The sequence below is a fragment of the Morchella importuna genome, assembly GCF_003444635.1.
Source record: "Morchella importuna strain M04M26 chromosome Unknown Morimp01GS006, whole genome shotgun sequence".
Taxonomy (NCBI): domain Eukaryota; kingdom Fungi; phylum Ascomycota; class Pezizomycetes; order Pezizales; family Morchellaceae; genus Morchella; species Morchella importuna.
Genome location: NW_025763403.1, coordinates 702669 through 721652, shown reverse-complemented (window position 1 = coordinate 721652; position 18984 = coordinate 702669). Strand labels below are relative to the sequence as shown.

The 18984-nt window shown below is 53.5% G+C and overlaps 5 protein-coding genes across 5 annotated transcripts; 4 read left to right on the top strand and 1 right to left on the bottom strand.

The window, feature by feature from the left end:
* Positions 1–1951: 1951 nt before the first annotated feature.
* Positions 1952–4160, top strand: LAJ45_03024 (uncharacterized protein; the record flags this gene model as incomplete). Its single annotated transcript, XM_046112614.1, has 2 exons — positions 1952–2199; positions 2444–4160. The coding sequence occupies 2 exons, from the start codon at positions 1952–1954 to the stop codon at positions 4158–4160; spliced, it is 1965 nt and encodes a 654-aa protein (XP_045974103.1).
* A 2420-nt stretch (positions 4161–6580) lies between these two features.
* On the top strand, positions 6581–9424 carry LAJ45_03023 (uncharacterized protein; the record flags this gene model as incomplete). The annotated part of the gene is made up of 8 exons (XM_046112613.1): positions 6581–6949; positions 7195–7317; positions 7426–8105; positions 8169–8596; positions 8664–8806; positions 8891–9060; positions 9200–9201; positions 9291–9424. The coding sequence occupies 8 exons, from the start codon at positions 6581–6583 to the stop codon at positions 9422–9424; spliced, it is 2049 nt and encodes a 682-aa protein (XP_045974102.1).
* An 810-nt stretch (positions 9425–10234) lies between these two features.
* Positions 10235–11884, top strand: LAJ45_03022 (uncharacterized protein; the record flags this gene model as incomplete). Its single annotated transcript, XM_046112612.1, has 2 exons — positions 10235–10671; positions 10795–11884. The coding sequence occupies 2 exons, from the start codon at positions 10235–10237 to the stop codon at positions 11882–11884; spliced, it is 1527 nt and encodes a 508-aa protein (XP_045974101.1).
* Positions 11885–11962: 78 nt separating this feature from the next.
* Positions 11963–14368, top strand: LAJ45_03021 (uncharacterized protein; the record flags this gene model as incomplete). Its single annotated transcript, XM_046112611.1, has 2 exons — positions 11963–12560; positions 12711–14368. 2 exons carry the CDS (start codon positions 11963–11965, stop codon positions 14366–14368), a joined length of 2256 nt encoding a protein of 751 aa, XP_045974100.1.
* A 687-nt stretch (positions 14369–15055) lies between these two features.
* On the bottom strand, positions 15056–16269 carry LAJ45_03020 (uncharacterized protein; the record flags this gene model as incomplete). The annotated part of the gene is made up of 2 exons (XM_046112610.1): positions 15056–16189; positions 16252–16269. The coding sequence occupies 2 exons, from the start codon at positions 16267–16269 to the stop codon at positions 15056–15058; spliced, it is 1152 nt and encodes a 383-aa protein (XP_045974099.1).
* Positions 16270–18984: the final 2715 nt, after the last annotated feature.

Genomic DNA, 18984 nt, shown 5'->3' with positions numbered 1-18984 from the left:
GATGGTCTATGATTAAAGGGGTGCCTTAGCTAACAGTGGGTTTCATCTTCATTATTTGAGCGACGACTACGCTTATGATGATGTATCTTCTTGAGGATATGTCATATTGATCGTAAAGCAATGTCGGTGGTGCTGGGGATGGACATATCCGGTAATGTAGCGATGCGGTCCCGTGATAGAATCGCCGCTAAAAGGACGGAGGCTTCGATGCTGCTTGATGTCAGCGGGACTATGGCTACGTTCGGGTAGACTTGGTAGACCCCCCTTGGTCAATGATTGGAGGTTTGGGATGTTACGTGTCCATGGAACAGTGCCAGAGGCCACGATTAATCGATGAAATTCGAAACGGAACTCCCCACAATCTGGTCGATCGAGGAGATAGGACAATCCCCTCCCCACATCATCACTACAAGCGAGTATAGAGCTATGACAAAACGTCCCGGATAATTTGCTTAAGAACTTTCTCCTCCGGGCTGGGATTCTCTGCCGAATGTCTCCTTTACCTGGTGATGCGCGACAGCATTAGACACAATACAGACCCTGAAGATGTGGCAGCACTAGACCCAATACGGAGTACCAAGGGCCTGGAGTATTGCCAAGATGAAGAACTATGGGAAACGTTTGGTAGAGATAGAAAGGCCGCCAAGTAGAAGATCAGATGTGTCTTCAACGTTTGGGTTATGTGGTTCTAGCTGTACACGCAAGCAGCGAGGTCGCAACGTCCTTACATGTACATACATGTATGTATCCGTATCGGGTGCTATGTAAAACCTCCAGAATAAAAGGGGGGTGCTTCTAGATTCACAACTAGCCTACCAGTAATTATTTAGATCGATGCCGCTATTGACTTCCCACAGACTGCAGAGGATCCAAGTACACTGCTCACTGTCAACCGCGGGTATGACTTGGACATGCTCAAGACATACGCCCCCCTCTCAAAGTGAGCGAGGTACGTTTGGCTCTTTCTAGCCAGCTCGCTTATATCTAGGATGGGATACGTACCTAGAATGGCGGGTTTCTATCCCCATCTTGTGTTTACGTGCGGAAGACTTGAAGCTAGGCTGTGGTGGTGAGTATGGCACCATGTGTCAAGTGTGTGGAGAGGCTACGTTGGCTAGGTATCTATATCCGACACCCAGTACACCATCGGTCCAGTGGCGCCTGCAACAACGTCTCGCGGCGCCTGCGCTGTCCAAAGTCGTCCACAAACACTGGTACATAGAAAAAAGCAAGTTTGTCTCAGTTCCTAGGGTTGGAGTTATCTGTATGCTGTCCTGAACGAGCCATGTCACAAGTGTGGTGTCCAGAACGCAAGGGAGATAGGTGTTCTTGGTAAGGGGGAGATAAATAGGAGCAGAGTGATCGAGTTTTGCTCGCCTCTCCTATCGTTGATGCGAACGTATTCCACCTCGCTTGTAAGAGTATCGAATAGTCTATTGCCTTACAATATGCCTGGCCGAGAATCGAGCAGTTGTTGGCTGTCAGCAGCATAGCCGAAGGGATTTCTCTCGGCATACCCACTTCCGATCGACGACAGCCAGATCCACCACACGTGCACGAGAAGTAGATTCGCCACCCACTCCACCCGGACCGCAAGTTGGCCCGGGCTACATGTCTCAGAGCCCGGCGTGCCCGGAGCTAGGCCAGGAGGTCGCATGGCTCATCTCCACAAAACAAGCATAACTGCTCATTGACAGGGGTGCTCTCGCTAAGGTTTTCCCTGATCGTCGGGTTGGCTTGGCAGGGGTCCTGGATAATCTGTGTGTGGCGCACATCTAGTGGGGAGACGCTAGGCTGCTTTGGATAATTAGTAGAGAACTGAGTCGTTAAGGGGCGTGTTATATATATATATATATAAATCTGCACTTTCCCTCCCCCAAGGGCATTTCACTGACGATCTTTTACACTTCGTTATCCACGGTCCCTACCAGCGAAAAGGTTACTCGTTAAAATGCGTCCCCTCTCAACAGCGGCCCTGCTCATAGGCGCCCTCATCCCCAGCTTCGTCTCCGCCGCCGCATACCACTCCACGCCCACCGCCCACGCCGGAACATGTGCCTGGAAGCACCTCGGCTGCTACAGCGACTCATCGCGGCGGTTGCTGCGCGCAAAGAGCTTTGTGGATGACCATGGGATGACGGTGGAGAAGTGCTTGGGCAAGTGTGATGGGTTCGAGTACGCGATGGTGGAGTATGGGCAGTGAGTTTTCCTCTTATATTCCCTGGCGGGTGAAAGTGTGGGATGCTGATAAAGAGGTGCGCAGGGAGTGCTACTGCGGGAATGAGTTGTTTAAGAGTGGGGGGGTTGGGGCCGGCACGGAGTGAGGAGTGTGGGATTGGGTGTGGCGGGGATGGACGGACGGCGTGTGGTGGGGATTGGAGGTTTGTGTGCACCGTAACCCGGCTGTCTATGGGTGGGCTGGCTGACTGACAACTGGTGCTAGGGGAAACTTGTACCAGAAGACACACGCTACTTGCTCTGGCAACGGCAGCGGTGCGAGCTGTGCGGCGGTCACAGTGACATCGGTGCGGGAGAGTGTGAAGACAGCGACTGTGACAGCAGTGGCAGTGACGAAAACGGTTACGCCGCCTGCGGTGACGAAGACTGTGACGGCGGTGGGCGGGGGGCGCGTGGTGACGGTTACGGTTACGGGGCCTGCGTCGACGGTTACGAAGCCTGCGGTCACAGTTACAAAGCCGGCTGTTACGGTCACTGGCTCGGCGGTGACGGTCACAAAGCCGGCAGTGACAGTGACAGAGGCGGTCACCGTTCCGGGCGCGCTGGTGACGGTCACGAGTGAGATGGCAGTGACGGTGACGGAGGCGGCTGTAACAATTACCGAGGCCGCAGTAGTCACAATCACAAAGCCTGCGGAAACGATTACGCAGGCTGCGGTAACAGTTACGGAAGCAGCGGTCACAATCACACAGCCAGCAGCCACAGTTACAGAGGCGGCGGTCACAATCACAGAAGCTGCAGTGACGGTTACAGAGCCCGCAATCATCGTCACTCAGCCCGCAGAGACAATCACACAGGCAGCAGTGACGGTTACAGAGCCTGCAGTTACCGTGGCTCAGCCGGCGGAAACAATTACACAGGCGGCAGCGACGGTCACAGAGCCTGCAGTAACAATTACACAGGCCGCAGAGACAATTACGCAGCCCGCGGTGACAGTGACAGAGACAGTAACGATTACACAGGCTGCAGTAACAGTTACAGAACCGGCGATTACTGTCACCCAGCCCGCTGAGACGATCACCGAGGCAGCAGTGACGGTCACCCAGCCACCGGTAACGGTCACAGAGGCGGCGGTAACAATTACCGAACCCGCAGTGACACTGACACAGCCTGCAGAAACAATTACACAGCCCGCGGTGACACTCACTGAGCCTGCAGTAACAGTCACAGAGCCGGTAGTGACCATCACCCAAGCGGCCGTAACGGTGACGGAACCTGCAGTGACGGTTACCGAGTCGCCAGTAACGGTTACTGAGCCGGCGATCACAGTCACAGTGCCTGGCGCTGCACAGCCGCCAGTAACAGTCACGGAGGCCGCAGTAACGGTAACAGAGCCCGCAGTTACCATCACACAGCCCGCGGTGACAATCACGGAGCCTGCGGTTACAATCACGCAGACTGTATCGTCGCCTGATGCCCCAGCACCCACCACCACCGCCGCCCCCGCCTGCGCCTACCCCACCCCCGTCCAGAACCCCAGCTTCGAAGACACCTCCTCCACCGCCTGGGGCGTCGGCTCCGGCTCCAGTGCCCTCGGCAGCATGACCCTCGTCACCGGCGTCTACAAGAGCGGCACGCGCTCCATGCTCTTGCGTCTCCCGCGCACCGCGCCCGCGAGCAGCACCATCGAGCTCACGCAGACGCTCACGGTGTGCGCGGGGACCACGTACAGCTTTAGCGCGTGGTCGCAGGTGCCGGTCTCGGCGACCGCGTGCGCGGTCACGTATTTGTTGGGCGGAACGGCGGTGGCGGCGAAAGCTGCGGGGACCCCGGCGTGGCAGCAGGCGACGGCGGCAGCGTGGAAAGCGGGGGCGGCGCAGACGACGGTGACCCTGATGGTGAGGGTGGTGTGTACGGGGTCGGCGCCGGCGGGGAGTAATAAGGATTTGTATTTGGATGATGTTGTGTTGACGGCGGTGTAGAGCGGGGGAGGGAGGGGCTATGGAGAGGTTGCTTTTGTTTATATATACATACAGCCATGGTGAATGTTGGGGATGATGAGATGTGGGTGTTTTTAATGTGAAGGGTTATTGCGAATAGATGTAGTTTTGTATCAAGACGAGCAGGTGCATTCCATGTGATTACCACCTACAAGCTGTAGAGAACAACTCAATACTTGTATATAGCGGCATACCACCCGGTTTATATACATAGAGAAAACCAATTAAACCATTTGCAATAAATGCGAAAGATCATTGCGGCAGTTAGTTGTTCTCCTTAACTTGAGAGAGAAGGATACAACGGCACCCAAAGAATAGGAACATCCGTGGCAGATGGGAGGTTCAGGGGCTTGTACAATATTACTATAACTGTAAGGTCGCATGCAATCAATGAATTAAACAAACAAACAAACAAACAGGAACGTCCGTGGTGAGACACAGTGACTCACTCGGCAGTGGCACGGCCACGAGTGACAGCGAGTGATGCATGATGACTCAGCTCCATTCGAGAGAGAGTGATATACAGTGATTAGACTCGGATAGTGGAGACCACCGAGTGTCATACCACCCGCGGAAACCAATAAATCAGACTCGATGGGGGTTGGCGTTTTGAATTGTAACCATGAGTATTGTCATTCGCGCCGAATCGATTAGAGGCGGTCAAGGCGTGAGAATGGACCGGGAGATGATGACTTTCCCCTGTTTTGTAGACTTGGAGAAGGGGGGATTTTGGTTTCAAAGTCAGGAGGTATGATGCTGCAGGCGGTGAAGATAATCGGATAGGTAATGTGGCTTTGTACTACTGCCATTAATTGATCAACCATGGGTTCGATTTGAGGCGTGTGGAAGGGCGGCCGAGTGAGTTGACTACTCGCGCTTCTTTGCCAAGAATTTTCACCTGACTCGGTGAGGTAAGGGATTTCGGTGTTTTAACTAGCCAAATACCTTGATTCCCCCGGTCACGAGAGAATTCTTGGCGAAGAAGCGCGAGCAGATTAGTTAGATCTAGAGAGCAGCAGAAAGTCTACTCGGGTGTAATCGTTGGTTTCTTCACACCAATCGGGCTGGGAGAACTGGCAGCACTGGAATTAACCGTGCTCCCCCATAGTTGTGTTTTGGGTGGTGCGGATTGGGATTAGACAGGGCTGGTGGAGGGTGTTTGGTTTGGTGATGTTGGGTAAAGATTAATTGGGGCGTATGGTTTCGTGGATATCCGGGCAGGCCCGTTACAGAATACGAGGGGGGAGGGGGTGGGGTGGCGTCGCTGGAGTTGTGTCCGTACGCGTTGAGTGGCTCAAAAACCTGCCGGATCCCAATTAATAGTGGCCATGGTTGCGATTTGGGGCTGTTTGAACGTCAGTTTCCGGGGCGTGGGTGGTGGGAGAAGTATGCTTGTACCGGCATGAAGAATGCGGTTCTGAAATTACGGCTAGTAGGTATGTGTTCTTTTTTTTGTTTTTTTTGACAGCTTTGCTTTGTTTTGTCTTTTTCGCTGTGTTTGTGTCGTGCTGATCGATCGATCGTGTCCTTGTGAAGTGCTCCTTTTGTGACTGGAGTTTGGCCGTCATACACGGATTGAACGTTTTTCTCTTGTCGTGCTGTAAATAAAGGACATGGCCCCTCTTACTGCGTTTGGTAGATCGGTCAGATACAGCCACCGTCCTCCTTCTCTTCTCGATAGAAACTGTTTCAACATATGTTACTACCCTCTCATCATCAATACTAGTAACGCCGGTTGGCAGGGGCCGGAGATGGGGATTAATGTTATGACCTGACGGGAGGGGCCTCTCCGTACGTAATGGATCGCTATCGAGAGGGGGGTTTTGTTTGCGTGTACGTGTGTTTTGTTGGGGCTGGGGCTGGAGGGGTACGTTCCCCCTTCTCTCCCAATGATTGTTTACGGTTATTGGAATTGGAAGGCGCAAAGAAAACAGGCCTGTAGCCCACGAGTAGGTGTGCATGTAGTAACATGTAGCCTGCTGGATCTTCTTATCGTGCCCGAACAACGTTCGTTTTACCCCTTGTCGAAGGAGGTGTTCCGAAGGGCTGTTGTTTCGCATCTTGCCTATTATTTATTTCTTCGACTGGGGCTACCAGGCTTGGAGTAAACGAGTTGGACAGAATAAAACATCCGGCAACTAAAAAAGTATGCTCTGTTGCAATTGTGGCTGCGGAAAAGTGGAGAGTGTAATCATTGACAGAACTCGCTAATGATTACTTGGCGCCAAGAGTCTAAACTTGGCAATTCGCTTAGTAGTTCTCGCTTCGGTGGGGCTTGGCGCATCGCTTACTAATAGTTGATTCATCGCCCTCGCTTCCCACCCCTCGTCATTTCAACCTCAATCTCAACACCAACCTCAACACCATCACGACATCTCCGCCCACACACCGCAGCTCCCATCATGACAAACACAGACACGGGCACCAGCACAACTTCCCCCTTCCGCCCCCCGCCACCGCCTCCACCGCCTCCACCTCCACCTCCACCTCCACCACCACCACCACCGCCACCCCCCGCCTCGGCCACAGTCACGGACACAGTCACGCCCTCACCCCCGCCGCCCCCGCGCCCCGCATACCTCGACGCCTTCCACCACTCCCTCTGGGACGTGGCCGACTACCTCGACTACACCCTCGCCGACGCCCACATCTCCGACGCCGTCTTCGACCGCGCCACAGACTCGTACACCAAGAACCTCGAGGCCGTCTCCACCACAACCGACCCCGACAGGTGGCGCAGAGCACAGGAGCTGCTCAAGAGCTACAGACAGGTATGTTACGCGCCCCCGTCCCCTAGGGAGTGAGGTGAATGGCGCGCATGCGGGGGGTCAACGGCATGGATTTGCATCCGTGCCGGTTCTTGCCCGGACACTGACTGGACGCATATGGGGGTCGCTGATCTGGGTCTGTACTGTGTACGTGACTCGGTCCGGCATTGGGGTATGTGGTGACCTGCTTGGTCCGCCGCGTATCAAGGCTGCTTGCCCACCCAGTGCTGGTTCCCCCGCCTGTGCAGGACGACGGACCTTCTCAGTCGGTCGGTCGTGTGTGTGCCTGGCGGGGTCGGCTAGATAACCCGCCTGTCCACGGTCGGTCGGGCAGGGATGTGGGGGCGCTGGGGTATGCGGTGACCTGCTTGGTCCGCCGCTGTATTAAGGCTGCTTGCCAGCCTGGCGTCCTGGCTCCTGCATGCGCGTGGTGTGCGAGGCGGAAATGCCGGTAGTGATTGCTGTAACGGTGCGTGTAGGGCGATGACCGACAGAGGGCGAGGGAGTGGCGGGAGAGGAATAGGGGCGGGGTGCCGAGGGAGAGGAGGGCGGAGGCGGGGGCGCCGGGGATGGTGATTAGTAATTCGCAGGTGGCGATCGGGGAGGGGGCGGTGGTTAGTATTGGGGGGGAACCGCGGGCGCGGAGGGGGAAGGGGGGGAGGGCGGGGGCGAAGACGAAGGTGAAGGGCAAGGTGAAGGGCAAGGGAAAGAGGACGCGGGGTGATGTGAGTGACTCTGACGCCGGCGAATCCCAGCCAGGCTCGTGGAGTCCGTCCTCGTTCGTGCAGATGTACAACAAGATGGAGGAACAGTACATGTGGCAGCTCCCCAGCGGGTCGTTCGTCGAGACGATCCTCTACGGGAAGCTGAAGACCGCGGACCGCGAGTGTCTGGCGCACTCGTTCGTGCTCGACGTCAAGAATCAAAAAGTGGAGGCGCTGTTTGAGCCGTCGGACTGGAGGGCGATCCTGGAGAGGGTGCCGGAGTGGCCGGTGGTGGGGGGAGAGGCGGTGGAGTTTATGAAGGGGTTTATGAATGTGCGGACGGCGGCGGGGCTGCGCGAGAGGCTGGCGGAGGCGAAGTATTTGCCTGAGGGTGAGAAGTATGATCGGGAAAAGCACTATGACCGCTACTGGATCCACATGGTCATCACCATGCTGTATGTTTCCCATTCCCCACCGCCGCCGCATGTCGTGGTTGACGCGCGCTGAATCCCCCGTAGACTCCCGCTGTTTGAGAACCCGGACCAGCCCCTGCTCGGCAGGAACGACGAGTGCTGGTACGACATCCGCCTCTGGGGCATCATCATCGACACGCTCCTCGACGAGATCCGCGGGCTCAACACGCGGCGGCGGGAGCTTCCCATCCTCGCGGGGGCGCGCCGCAAGAACCGGCACCGCGACGACACGGCGAAGCGGCAGAAGATTGGCGCGCGGTTCGACGGGCTGGTGCAGGACGGCGGCGGGAGGTACGAGTATGCGGCCATGGAGGGGTCGAGGGCGTTTGTGAGCGAGAGGAACACAAAGTGGCTGAATGACTATGCGAAGGTGGCGAAGGCGCTGCATGATATGATGTATAGTCTGCAGGCAGAGGTGGGCGGGGATGTGGAGGCGTTGGGGAGGTTGAGGTTGGCGGGGGTGGTGAGTGCGGGTGAGTATTCGGGACTTTGGAGGGGTTGAGGGTATGGATGGGTGGCTGATTGTGTGTGTGTGTGCAGGGCTGCACTGCCAGGTGCTGAGGATGAGCTATGCGCAGGGCTATGTCTGCCTGCTCAGCTGTGACACGCTGTGCCAGGTGCCCCAGACGGCGAGTGAATTGCCACTGCTGTTCCAGCTCCTGAGCAGCGTTTTGAGGATGAAGGTCTGTTTGCCCATTATTCTACTGCTATCACCGGGGAAGCGGAATAGGATGCTAACTAGAGGTTGCTACTGTCTGTCTGTTTAGACAATGTTGACAGAGTCGAAAGAACTGATCGATAACTACCCAAGCACACGCACGTTCGAGCAGCTGCTGGAGCCCGCGAAACTGACGGCGGCGGCGCGGATGGTGATTCCTATGTCGTGTGATACGGAGGGGGAGGCGGAGGGGCGTGATGTGTGCAATTCATTAATTGGGTAGGTACATAGTTCTATAACTAACTAGTATAGTGAATAAACTCTGGTTGGAGTGTTTCTTTTGTGCGCTGAAGCTAGCTAGCTGGGGGCGTTATCACAAGTAGTGCATGTGGCTGGCTGGGGACAGCCTGATGTATAGAGGTTCAACCCCAACCCTGAGATGCTGGTGTTTTCATATATATATGTTCGAGTTGCACTGTGTTGTATTGTTAAATGTTCTCGTCCTGTAGGTAGCCAGGTCCTCCTCCCCTGGTGCATCAGTGTGGTGGCTATTCGTGACCGTTTTATTTCTTTGACCACCGTGCTGGAGTCTTGTCTGAGTTTACGAGCTAGAAGCTCCCCCGATATGTGGGTGACTAGCTAGCTCTGTCCTGGATCGGTTGCTGGCTGGCTGCGTTTGTGCACCATTAATTCATTTCTACTCCTTTTTGCTGTTGTCTTGGCTTCATAGGTGTATTTTTGCCCTGAATGGAAATTGACCTGAATGGAAATTGACCTATTTATGGTGGATACTCATGCTTAATGGGCGCAATACAAAAGATACAATAGCACGTGCAATTAACTCCTAAATCCGAGTAAGCCCTACCGACCGTAGGATAAAAGCAGTACATGGATGGAATTTTTGGATGCGGGATTCGCCTGCTCCACAACGACGAACCCCCCATCAAGCAAGCTTCTAACTGCCATTTATATGATATGATTGTACTGACAGAGACCCATACCAGTGGGTGACAGTCTTTTACTGGCAGCAGATCTTGACACTTTTCTACCCGCAGTTGGCGGGCGCACATCTCATTTCTTGGAAAGAGCTCTCTTAATACCTTGGTTGGGTTCAGTTGCGGTTGAGTTCACAGGGTGATATCATATGGACTCACTCGCGCCTTGTGTAGGGCTACGCCAAGCTAGATTTTGTGCTTACTTGAGCCTCAATCAACAACGAACCACCATAGCCAGCCCTGAAACACCCCCACCGCCAACATTCCCAGTGCCATATTACATGGTCAGCCTAGTCTACTCCGCGGCCATCGATTGGACAATACTGCCTCCAGAGCCAGAGCCCTAGCGATGATAGCTGTCCATGTCAAAGCCCTGCAGATCCCCCAGGCGGTGGTGGACTACATACTAAAGGAAAGGCATTCCCTCGATAGATATATAACGCCTTATGTACTTTAGGATGCGCTCTCGAATAAAATATTCTCTCGTTCCCCGCACCCCGACTGCGGTAGTGGGTCAATGGCGCCCTTGGCCTCTCCGTCTTCCCTATCTCCTCACGTTTTCCCTCGTCTGCACTCTGTTCATCGTTGCTCTCGAGCTCATCCTTCGGTCATGTCAGCCCGATGGCTGCCGCGTCCCCGGTAAACCCGACTCCAGCAGCGGCGACGACGGCTCCTTGTATCTCTCGGTGGCAACGAACTTTGTCTACAACTACCTGCCAACAATCGTGTCGCTGTTCTTTGGTTTCCTGGTCGCAGTCCTGCATCATGATTCTATGCGCATGGAACCGTGGTTCCAGATGAGCCGCGAGGAGGGCGCGACAGCCAAGGACTCGTTGCTGCTGGACTATCCATATCTCTTCCCACTGTTTGTTCCGTTCGAGGCGGTAAAGCGACGGTATGCATTTCCCGTGACCTTGCTCAATATCAAAGTTCCACTAGGTTCTGATTGACCCCCTTTCTCTGAAACCTTGGGCAGAGCCATCAATCGGCGAAAGCTAACTTGGCCCCGCTCATGTAGTCACTATTCGGTCTTGACTGGATCATGTATACTTCTCCTCACCAGCCTTGTCCTTATCCCGATGACGGCTGGCCTTTTCGACGACAGTGACCTATCACACGAAATAGCACACAACACGACATTCGCCGCCCTGCAGTGGAGAAATACCTCCGCCAACTACTCGAGCGCTGCGTTCTCCCCGCGATATACATACCTTGCCTATGGCCATGCCTGGCTGAATGGCTCTCTTCCGCCATTTACCAAGCCCGAGTACGCGCTGGCGCCCTGGGCTGAGGTTGACTTTAACAGCAGCGTGACCAAGCGCAATGACACCGGCTCTGCCAAACCCGACCAGGTGTGGATAGGCCCATCCTTCCGCTACGAAGCTGACCTCGAATGCGAGGCAGCGGTAAAGACGCCGGTCGTTGTGGAGGGTGTTGGCACAATCGGTTATAACCTCACGTCCCCCAACGGCGCTGTGGGCGCTGTCCTCTGGGTGCCTGGTGTGGCCGACACAAATGACACAGATTTAATGAGCCGGCTCGAGGACGTGGTCCCCGGCTTTAGCACCTTTGCTTACAAACTTTCACAGGACATGTTTGCCAGCGGCGCGGCACACTATAGCCTCGCGGTCATGCCCAACAGGTACTATGAGTACAGCGACCGCGACAAGTATGAGGAATTTATGGAATCGAGGCTCTACATCTGGACGTCCGCACTGCCCCGGGACTGGAACAGCACGCGGGTGTCTGGGTCTGGCTCGCGGGGCTTGACGGTGATCTATTGTCGGCCGCGGTTCTACTCGCAGCCCGTCAACGCTACTGTGCTTATGCCCTCTGGAGTCATCCTGAACGTGTCGCAAACTGCGGACCGTGTTCTCGTAGAACAGGTGGACCGATCGCGTCTTGGGAGCTTTTATGGCGACTTGCACGTTGGCAATACTGGCGGTAATGTAAATTTGACAGCCTATAGGGACTATTTCTACAGTCTCGTGGGGTTCGGGTACCTCCCCCCGACGCAGCCCGACAACCTTGGTCAAGTGCTGCGGCGCTTCGGCGGCAGCGTGGACGTCCCGCGCGTGCAGCCAAAGTACTTTGGGGAGCCGGCGTGAGGGTTCCCGGCGTTTGCATTTAACACTCAGCACAACGAGACTCTGGATGGCCTGTTTGATCCTCAGAATCTCGCAGACATGTATCGCCGCGCGCTCAAGCTCCAGTTTGCGATGCTGTGCAGGGACGAATGGCTTAATACACTTGCAGAGGACGTCCCCGCCACGATTACAAGGGAGGTGAAGACGCGGGGCTTTCGTATGAACGAGAATTGGTGCCGCGGTGTACAGGCCGCATTTGCGGCGCTCATCGCCTTGACGATCGTAATGATCGTCCTTCTTTGGGAACGACGCTGCGTCCTGGACGGGGAGCCGAATAGTTTGGCGAGCGCACTGGGCATTCTGCAGAGGAGCCCGGAGCTCGCAAAACAGCTGGAAAGTTCGGAGTTCAATCCAATGAGCGTTGTGACGCGAGTGTTGGTGCGGAGTGGCTTTAGGTACCGGCTTGGCCTGGAGCCTGGGGTTGGCCCGAGGATTGATGTTCTGAAAGTCAAAAACGAGGATGGTATTCCGGTAAAGATATTGATGGAGGAGCCGGATGAGGTACTTGAGGGCAAGGGCACTGAGAAGAGCAAGCGGTGGCTTGAAAACACAACCACGGGGGCGCTCTTCGCCACATTCTTTTTCCTGATGCTGGTGACTATGATTGTGCTCTACGTATATGATGAGATTAGAGAAGGTGAGCACAAGATTCCCCGATGGGGATGGACATAATGGACGAAATATGGACATGCTTTAGCATATCACACCCGCCTACAAGATCATCCCCCTAGACTTGGAATAACCCATAAATCGTTTCCGGCATGGAGTCTGCTAACCCCGTTCCTAGGCATCCCGTCGCCTTCCTCGCCCGGCACGTTCGGGTACAAGGTGCTCTTTGCATATTTCCCGACGCTTCTAGCGCACCTGGTTGAACCGATTCTTGTCACGCTCGGCAGCTATCATTGCATGCTGGGCCCGTATCGGCCCCTCCATCGCGGGCATTCGAGTAGTGAGAGCTCTCTCGCTATCGACTACGACACCTCTCCACCCCAGCTCCAGATAATACGTTCTGTAATTGCCCGTGATTTTATGCTTGGAGGCCTCATCATTGCTATCTTTCTCGCCAATATCCTTACTGTTGCCCTTTCTGCGCTGTTCTCTCCGATGAATGTCCTGTCCACCATCTCCTACTCCGTCCCTAACTATTATGGCGAGCCCCAGTTCACACGGGGCTTCGACTCACTCCCGGCACTTGAGATGCATTACATCCTATCGAGCAATCTTTCCGGTGAAATCCCTCAGCCCAACTGGACTACAACCGAGTTTTATATCTTGCCGTTTCCGCTCCCACCTATGAACGGTCTCCAGACGGCGTCGGCAGATACTCTTGGGATTGGAGCATCAATCTCATGTGATCTCGTTCCTAGCTCGGATGTCGATTCGTTCTGCTATGTCAATTCCAGAGCCTATAAAACCAAATGTCCCACATACTGGTCCAAGCCGGGCCCCTCGTATTCGGCAACACTGTCCGTCAAGGATTCTTGCTGGCCGCAGATCAAGAACCGTACCGGCGGTGAAGTAATCCCAAGTAATGAAACCATGGTGTGGTCGATCCCAGCCGGCGACTACTTTGCCTACAACCCACAGTGCTCCGACACATTCTTTGTTGCATGGGCCGAGCAGCCGGCAGACCGCGAGCATGGCGCAAAGAATATGTCTCTGAGTTATCTGCCGCAACTCGATAGTGCGATCATCCGCTGCACGAGCTCGGAGAAAATCGTCCGCTTGGCAGCTACCGTCGACTCGAAGGGGAATATTACAAACGTTCAAGACATAGTCCCCATTGACTCCCCGGAGGAACTAAAAAGGTTCTATCCGCATGGGTCCGGTGAGCTGGTGCGGACGTTTATCAGCTCCACCGCTCAAGGAACCTACGAAGCCTATGATTTGCAGCTTCAACCGTTGGACTGGTTCAACTATCACCTGACCACCCTATACCCTCAGGTCGTTCGCGATGTAAGCCCAAATATCACCCACATCCCCAACACCGACATCCTTCCGGGCGCCTTCGAGGATATCTACCGACGCCTCTACGCGATCAACCTGCGTCTGTACGCGTCTGATGTGATGCAGTTCGCCACAAACCCACAGACTATAACAGTACTCACAAAGGCACTCCAGCAACGGGTATCGGTGAGTGCGACAATGATCATCATTAGCATTGCGATAGTTGTGTACGCCACGGCGATTATCCTCCTCCTCTATTGGGGCCCGCGGCCTTCGGATTCTGTGGCGCACGCGCCGGAAAACTTGGCGGCGATGTGGTCGTTGCTGTATGCTAGTGATGCAAAGGAGGTGTGTGGTGGGGTGAGGGGTGATACTCCGCGGGTGCGCATGGAGGAGTTGAAGAAGACGGGGGCGCGGTATGGGTACGGAGTCTTTGTGGGTAGGGATGGAAGAAAGCATATAGGCGTCTTCATGTCCTCCGGGGCTGGCCGGAAGTAAGGGTTAATACTTTAGATGCATAGGGTGGTAATATTTTTAGAGGTATTTATTAAGGTCGGGAATATCTGTATATAAGTGTAGGCAGCCGTTAGGTGGCGATAGCGATATTGTTTACAATAGAAGTTACGGGTGTCGTGGTGGAGGAGACGTGTAGTCATTAGGATACGCTAGAAGACTACTTGAGTGGAGGTTCGCTCCGAACCTTCTAGTGCAATTATCATCGATACTTCTTCCTAGACACCTCCTACAATAAGCGGTTTGTCTACCATATCATTTAGGGTGAATCCTGGAACTTAGGGTCAATGGGATTTTTCGGAGGTGATTATTCAATAGCAACATTCATCTCCGGGTTCAACGGGTTCTATCTTGTCCAAGTATAATATCATGACGTTAATTAGCGGTGTAAAGTTCACTGATCAATTCTTAAACTAGGTTCTACCACGGCTAGTAAAAATAAAAATAAAAACGAAATATAAAAGGAACTGACTCAGTTGGCCTAAGATGTAAACGCAGTCTGATTTCCCAAAGCTCGACCAACTACCACCATCCGTTATCCCACAATATTGCCTCAATAGGCCCCAAACGTGCCTGCCTCAGCTATCTCAATCATCGCGCACCCAAAGAAAAGAACAGAAAGAGAAAATGAATATAATAATAGGAATCCAAGCCCAAGGTTCCTTCTGCACTCTATGCGTCGGCGGGGGCCGGGGCTGACCACTTGTGAAGTGTATCGGTAATATCTCTAATGAGCTCCTCTTCATCGATAATGACTTTTGGTTTAGATCCTTTGCCGTCGTTGAGCAATCGAAGAATATCTCTACTAACAATATAAATCTTTTGTGGTGGTAGCCCGACGTCGGTTAAAATGCTGTTGAACACGGCGCGGGTGAGTTCGATATATCCAGTACGAACTTCATTCTCATCGGCCTCATCGTCCTCCGCCATGTCATTCCTTATGTGTTGATCTGCTTTGGATCGTACAAAGAAGGTGGGAATGCCGAATCGCTTGCAATGGAATAGAAGGTCTATGTCCGTCTTGGTAATACGGTCGCCGACAGCAATCATGATGATATCGAAGATATACAAGCCTTGATCGTTGAAATACTGCCAATCTCGCACACGGATTGTACCAGCCCCAGGGACGTCATACCAAGCCAGGTTTCTTCGTGCGTGATGCGGGTCGGCGTATCGTTGGATCTTCGTGGTTGTTTCACTGGTTCCAGTTTGGGCAAGATTTGGAGAGAGGGTGTTGATGATTGCGTCTTTAAAATTAGAAAGACTAGTAAAAGCAGCCAAACCAGTTTTGGGGTTTTTAAAGCCGCGGACAGCGTTTATCAACGATGACTTGCCCGATCCAGAGCAACCAGTGATAGCAATGTGTAGAAAGCCTTCCTGGTATCCAAGACTTGCTCTCTTTTCCGCGATTTGGTCGCCGGTAGGGTATTTAATTGGTGGGATTCCTTCCTCAAGGTTCTTCTCGGCCTCCTGTCGCAACCACACTTCTTGCTCAACTCGTGATCTCGCGGCCTCTTCGATCTTCCTCGCGAAGTTGTCCAGCTTAATTTTTTCTTCCAGCCTTCTCTTCTCCTCCTGGGACTTGCGAAGATCCTCCATCATCTGCTGGTTCTTCTTGGTCTGCTCCAGCTCTTCGTTTATTCTTCGTAGTTCCGCTTCCTTTTCTGCCTTTTCTGCTTTCGTGCTCTTCAATTCAAGGTCACGCTTCTCGTCATTCAACCTCTGCTGTTTTTCCTTTAGTTTCTGAATCTCGGCCTGTAGCTTTGCGTTCTCCTCTCTTTGACGTCTCGCCTCGTCTTCATGTTTCTGCTATTTGTTAGCGGATGGGGTTCCTAGGGAAGCCGGCGGTCATGAATGAAGGTCCTTACAGAGCCACCGCCACCCATCTCGTAGAAATGAAAGCGTGTTTATTATAATTAGAAATAAAGAGACGTGAGATCGAGACGCAGAATTCGTGTAGGGGGGTTGGCTGTAGGTTTCAGGGTTGATACCGTCGGAGAAGGGTAATAAAGGTAGCTTCCTTTCGTTTCTACGCGTAGAGAAGATAAAATTAAAACGGTCGTATAAGATCAGGATAGAGAAGGTCTAGCTAGGGCCTGAAGGAGCTAGTTACGAAGGACTTAGTGGTGGAGACGCGAATTAATAGTATTCAATTTAGGCAACCAAGATTCAATTCAGGCAACCAAGCGATGGCAGCCTAGTGACAACTACATGTACCCCGCACCAACTTTACTGCACTTTAGGTTGCTAGCCGTAAGTGCATATTCCTCTCGGTGTGTGTACTAGGGTGTAGCGAAAAGTGATCAGAATCTGATAAGACAAATACACCTATTCACCGTAACATTCACTTATCAGATTCTGATCACTTACCCTCAACACCCGGTACCTTACACATGTATCGCCTAGATACTCCTGGAAGCGCTTATTAATTACCAGCGCAGGAGGCGAACCTTTTTTTTTTTTTTTTAAATCATGTAGTTTTAATTGATTCTAGGTACAAAACTCTGCATGCAGTCAAAGACTATGGCATAAAAATACCTCTCCCCGGCAAACAACAAATATCACAACCCCAGATGAACAAAGGAAAAGTAAGGAAAAGTTACTGCGTACTCGTACTGGTTAACTAATGGCTAGGAAATAACGAACTTTGGCGGTCCATATCCGACATAAGAAATTCTTCCTGCTGGTTTTAAATAACCTGTTGCCCTTTTGAGGGTCTTGGGTGTGCGGTGTTCCCCCTTATGGTGGTGGTGGGGAGGGGTTTGCGGTGGCTAGGTGGTGGAGGGGGGGGAGCTGAGGGAGCTTGACGTCTCCGATCCGGAGAGTAGTGGGGAGATGTGCTCCTTTCTGGGGTAATTCGTCTTGGTGGCGGTGATGAAGGCTGCTAGAGCCAGAGTGTTTGCGTGGTTATTCCAGATCTCCTCGAGGGTGTTTATCCCTGTGAGGAATTGGGAGCGTTGGGTTGCTTTTGTTCGGCATGTGAGGATAGCGTGTTCGGTGGTTTCGGGGCCCTCGCCACATCTGTCGCATGTGTCGGAGAGGTGGAGGTTGAGCCATGATTTGTGGCCTCTTAGGTAGCTTTTTTGGGCTCTCATCTGGTGGATTCGGGTGGCCGTGAATTTGTGTAGGTCCATGAAGTGTTCAGGGCTTGTGGTGAGAGGGTAGGAGTAGTAGGGGGGGGTTGGGAAGTCGTTGGCCCAGTTGCTTAGCATCTGGTCTTTTGCTTGTTTTGGGAGAAGCTTGTGGTTGGTTCCTCTTGCGATTGGATGTCGGAGAAGGGAACAGAGATGTTCAATGGGGAGGTAGTTTACTCCTTTTGTTGCTGACGAGTTCCACTTCTTAGGTGGGTTGGGGCGGCCGCGTAGGAGGCGGGTGTGGGAGGGGACCCTGTCGGGTGTCAGGGTAGGGAAAGAGGGGTTGCAGCGTCCTGTCACAGGGTTGTTGAGGGGGTGGGCGAGTAGAACGCGGATGGCGAACTTCGTTTTCAGGTAGTGGATGTAGTTGATGAGGGGGGGCAGTGGGCCTCTGCGCAGAGGACCCGACGATTGGTTGCTCTGAAGCAGCCGGTGGCCCATCTGAGCACTGAGTACCAGAATTTATTCATGGCCTTGATGGAGCTGGTGGGGGTGAGGACGGACGCCCCGTATGTGAGCATCGGGCGAATAGCAAGTAGGGCGATTTTCCTACAATTAGATGAGGAGAGGCCCTTGCCGGCCGAGGAGAATCTCTGGAGGATTCCGAAGCTGGCTTGGGCGGAGGCTAGGCGGCGGATGAAATGGGTATTAGGGTTGAAGTTGGGGGACAGCCAGAAGCCGACCCATCTGACTTGGTGGCTTGGGTGGAAGATCTGATTGTCGAGGGTGATGGGGAGAGTGCAGACTGGTGCTTTGTCTTTGGGGGTTCGCCAGTGCATGAGCTCAGTTTTGGGGATCGAGAAGGTAGTGTTCTGGGCGGCCGTGATGGTTGTGATCGCCTTGAAGTGTTCTTCGAGGATGTGGATGTTTTGTTGGTAGCTGGGGGAGCCCACGGTTATTGCGAAGTCATCGACGTAGGATAAGGTGAGCCCTGGGGAGGGGTCGTGTAGATGTAGGATGTTCATGTATATGACAAAGAGTAGGGGTGAGATGGGGGAGCCTTGGGGGACGCCGACCTGGACGGGGGTTGGGATTCTTGGAGAACCCTTGTAGAGGAGGGTGATATGCCTGTCGGAGAGGAACGATAGGACCCAGTTGATTATGTATGGGGGGGTGGCTTTGGCTGCGAGGGTAGCTGCAAGGGTGTGCTTGACAACATTATCGAAGCCTCCCTTGATGTCGAGGAATAGGGTGGAGACCTTCAGCTTGGCGTGTTGCATGGCTTTGGTTTCATGGAGGAGGGTGGTGACTGCGTCTGCTGTGGAGAGGCCGGCTACCGATCCACATTGGTGGGGGTGGATGAGGCCTACTGCTTTGGCGACGGATGCAAGGCGGAGGGTGACAATCTTCTCGAGGATCTTGGAGAAGGTTTGGAGGAGGACGAGCAGGAGGCGAACCTACATACATCTATACTATAGTTGCATGTATTCCATAGAATGATCTATTTATAAATTAAGAGAATATGTA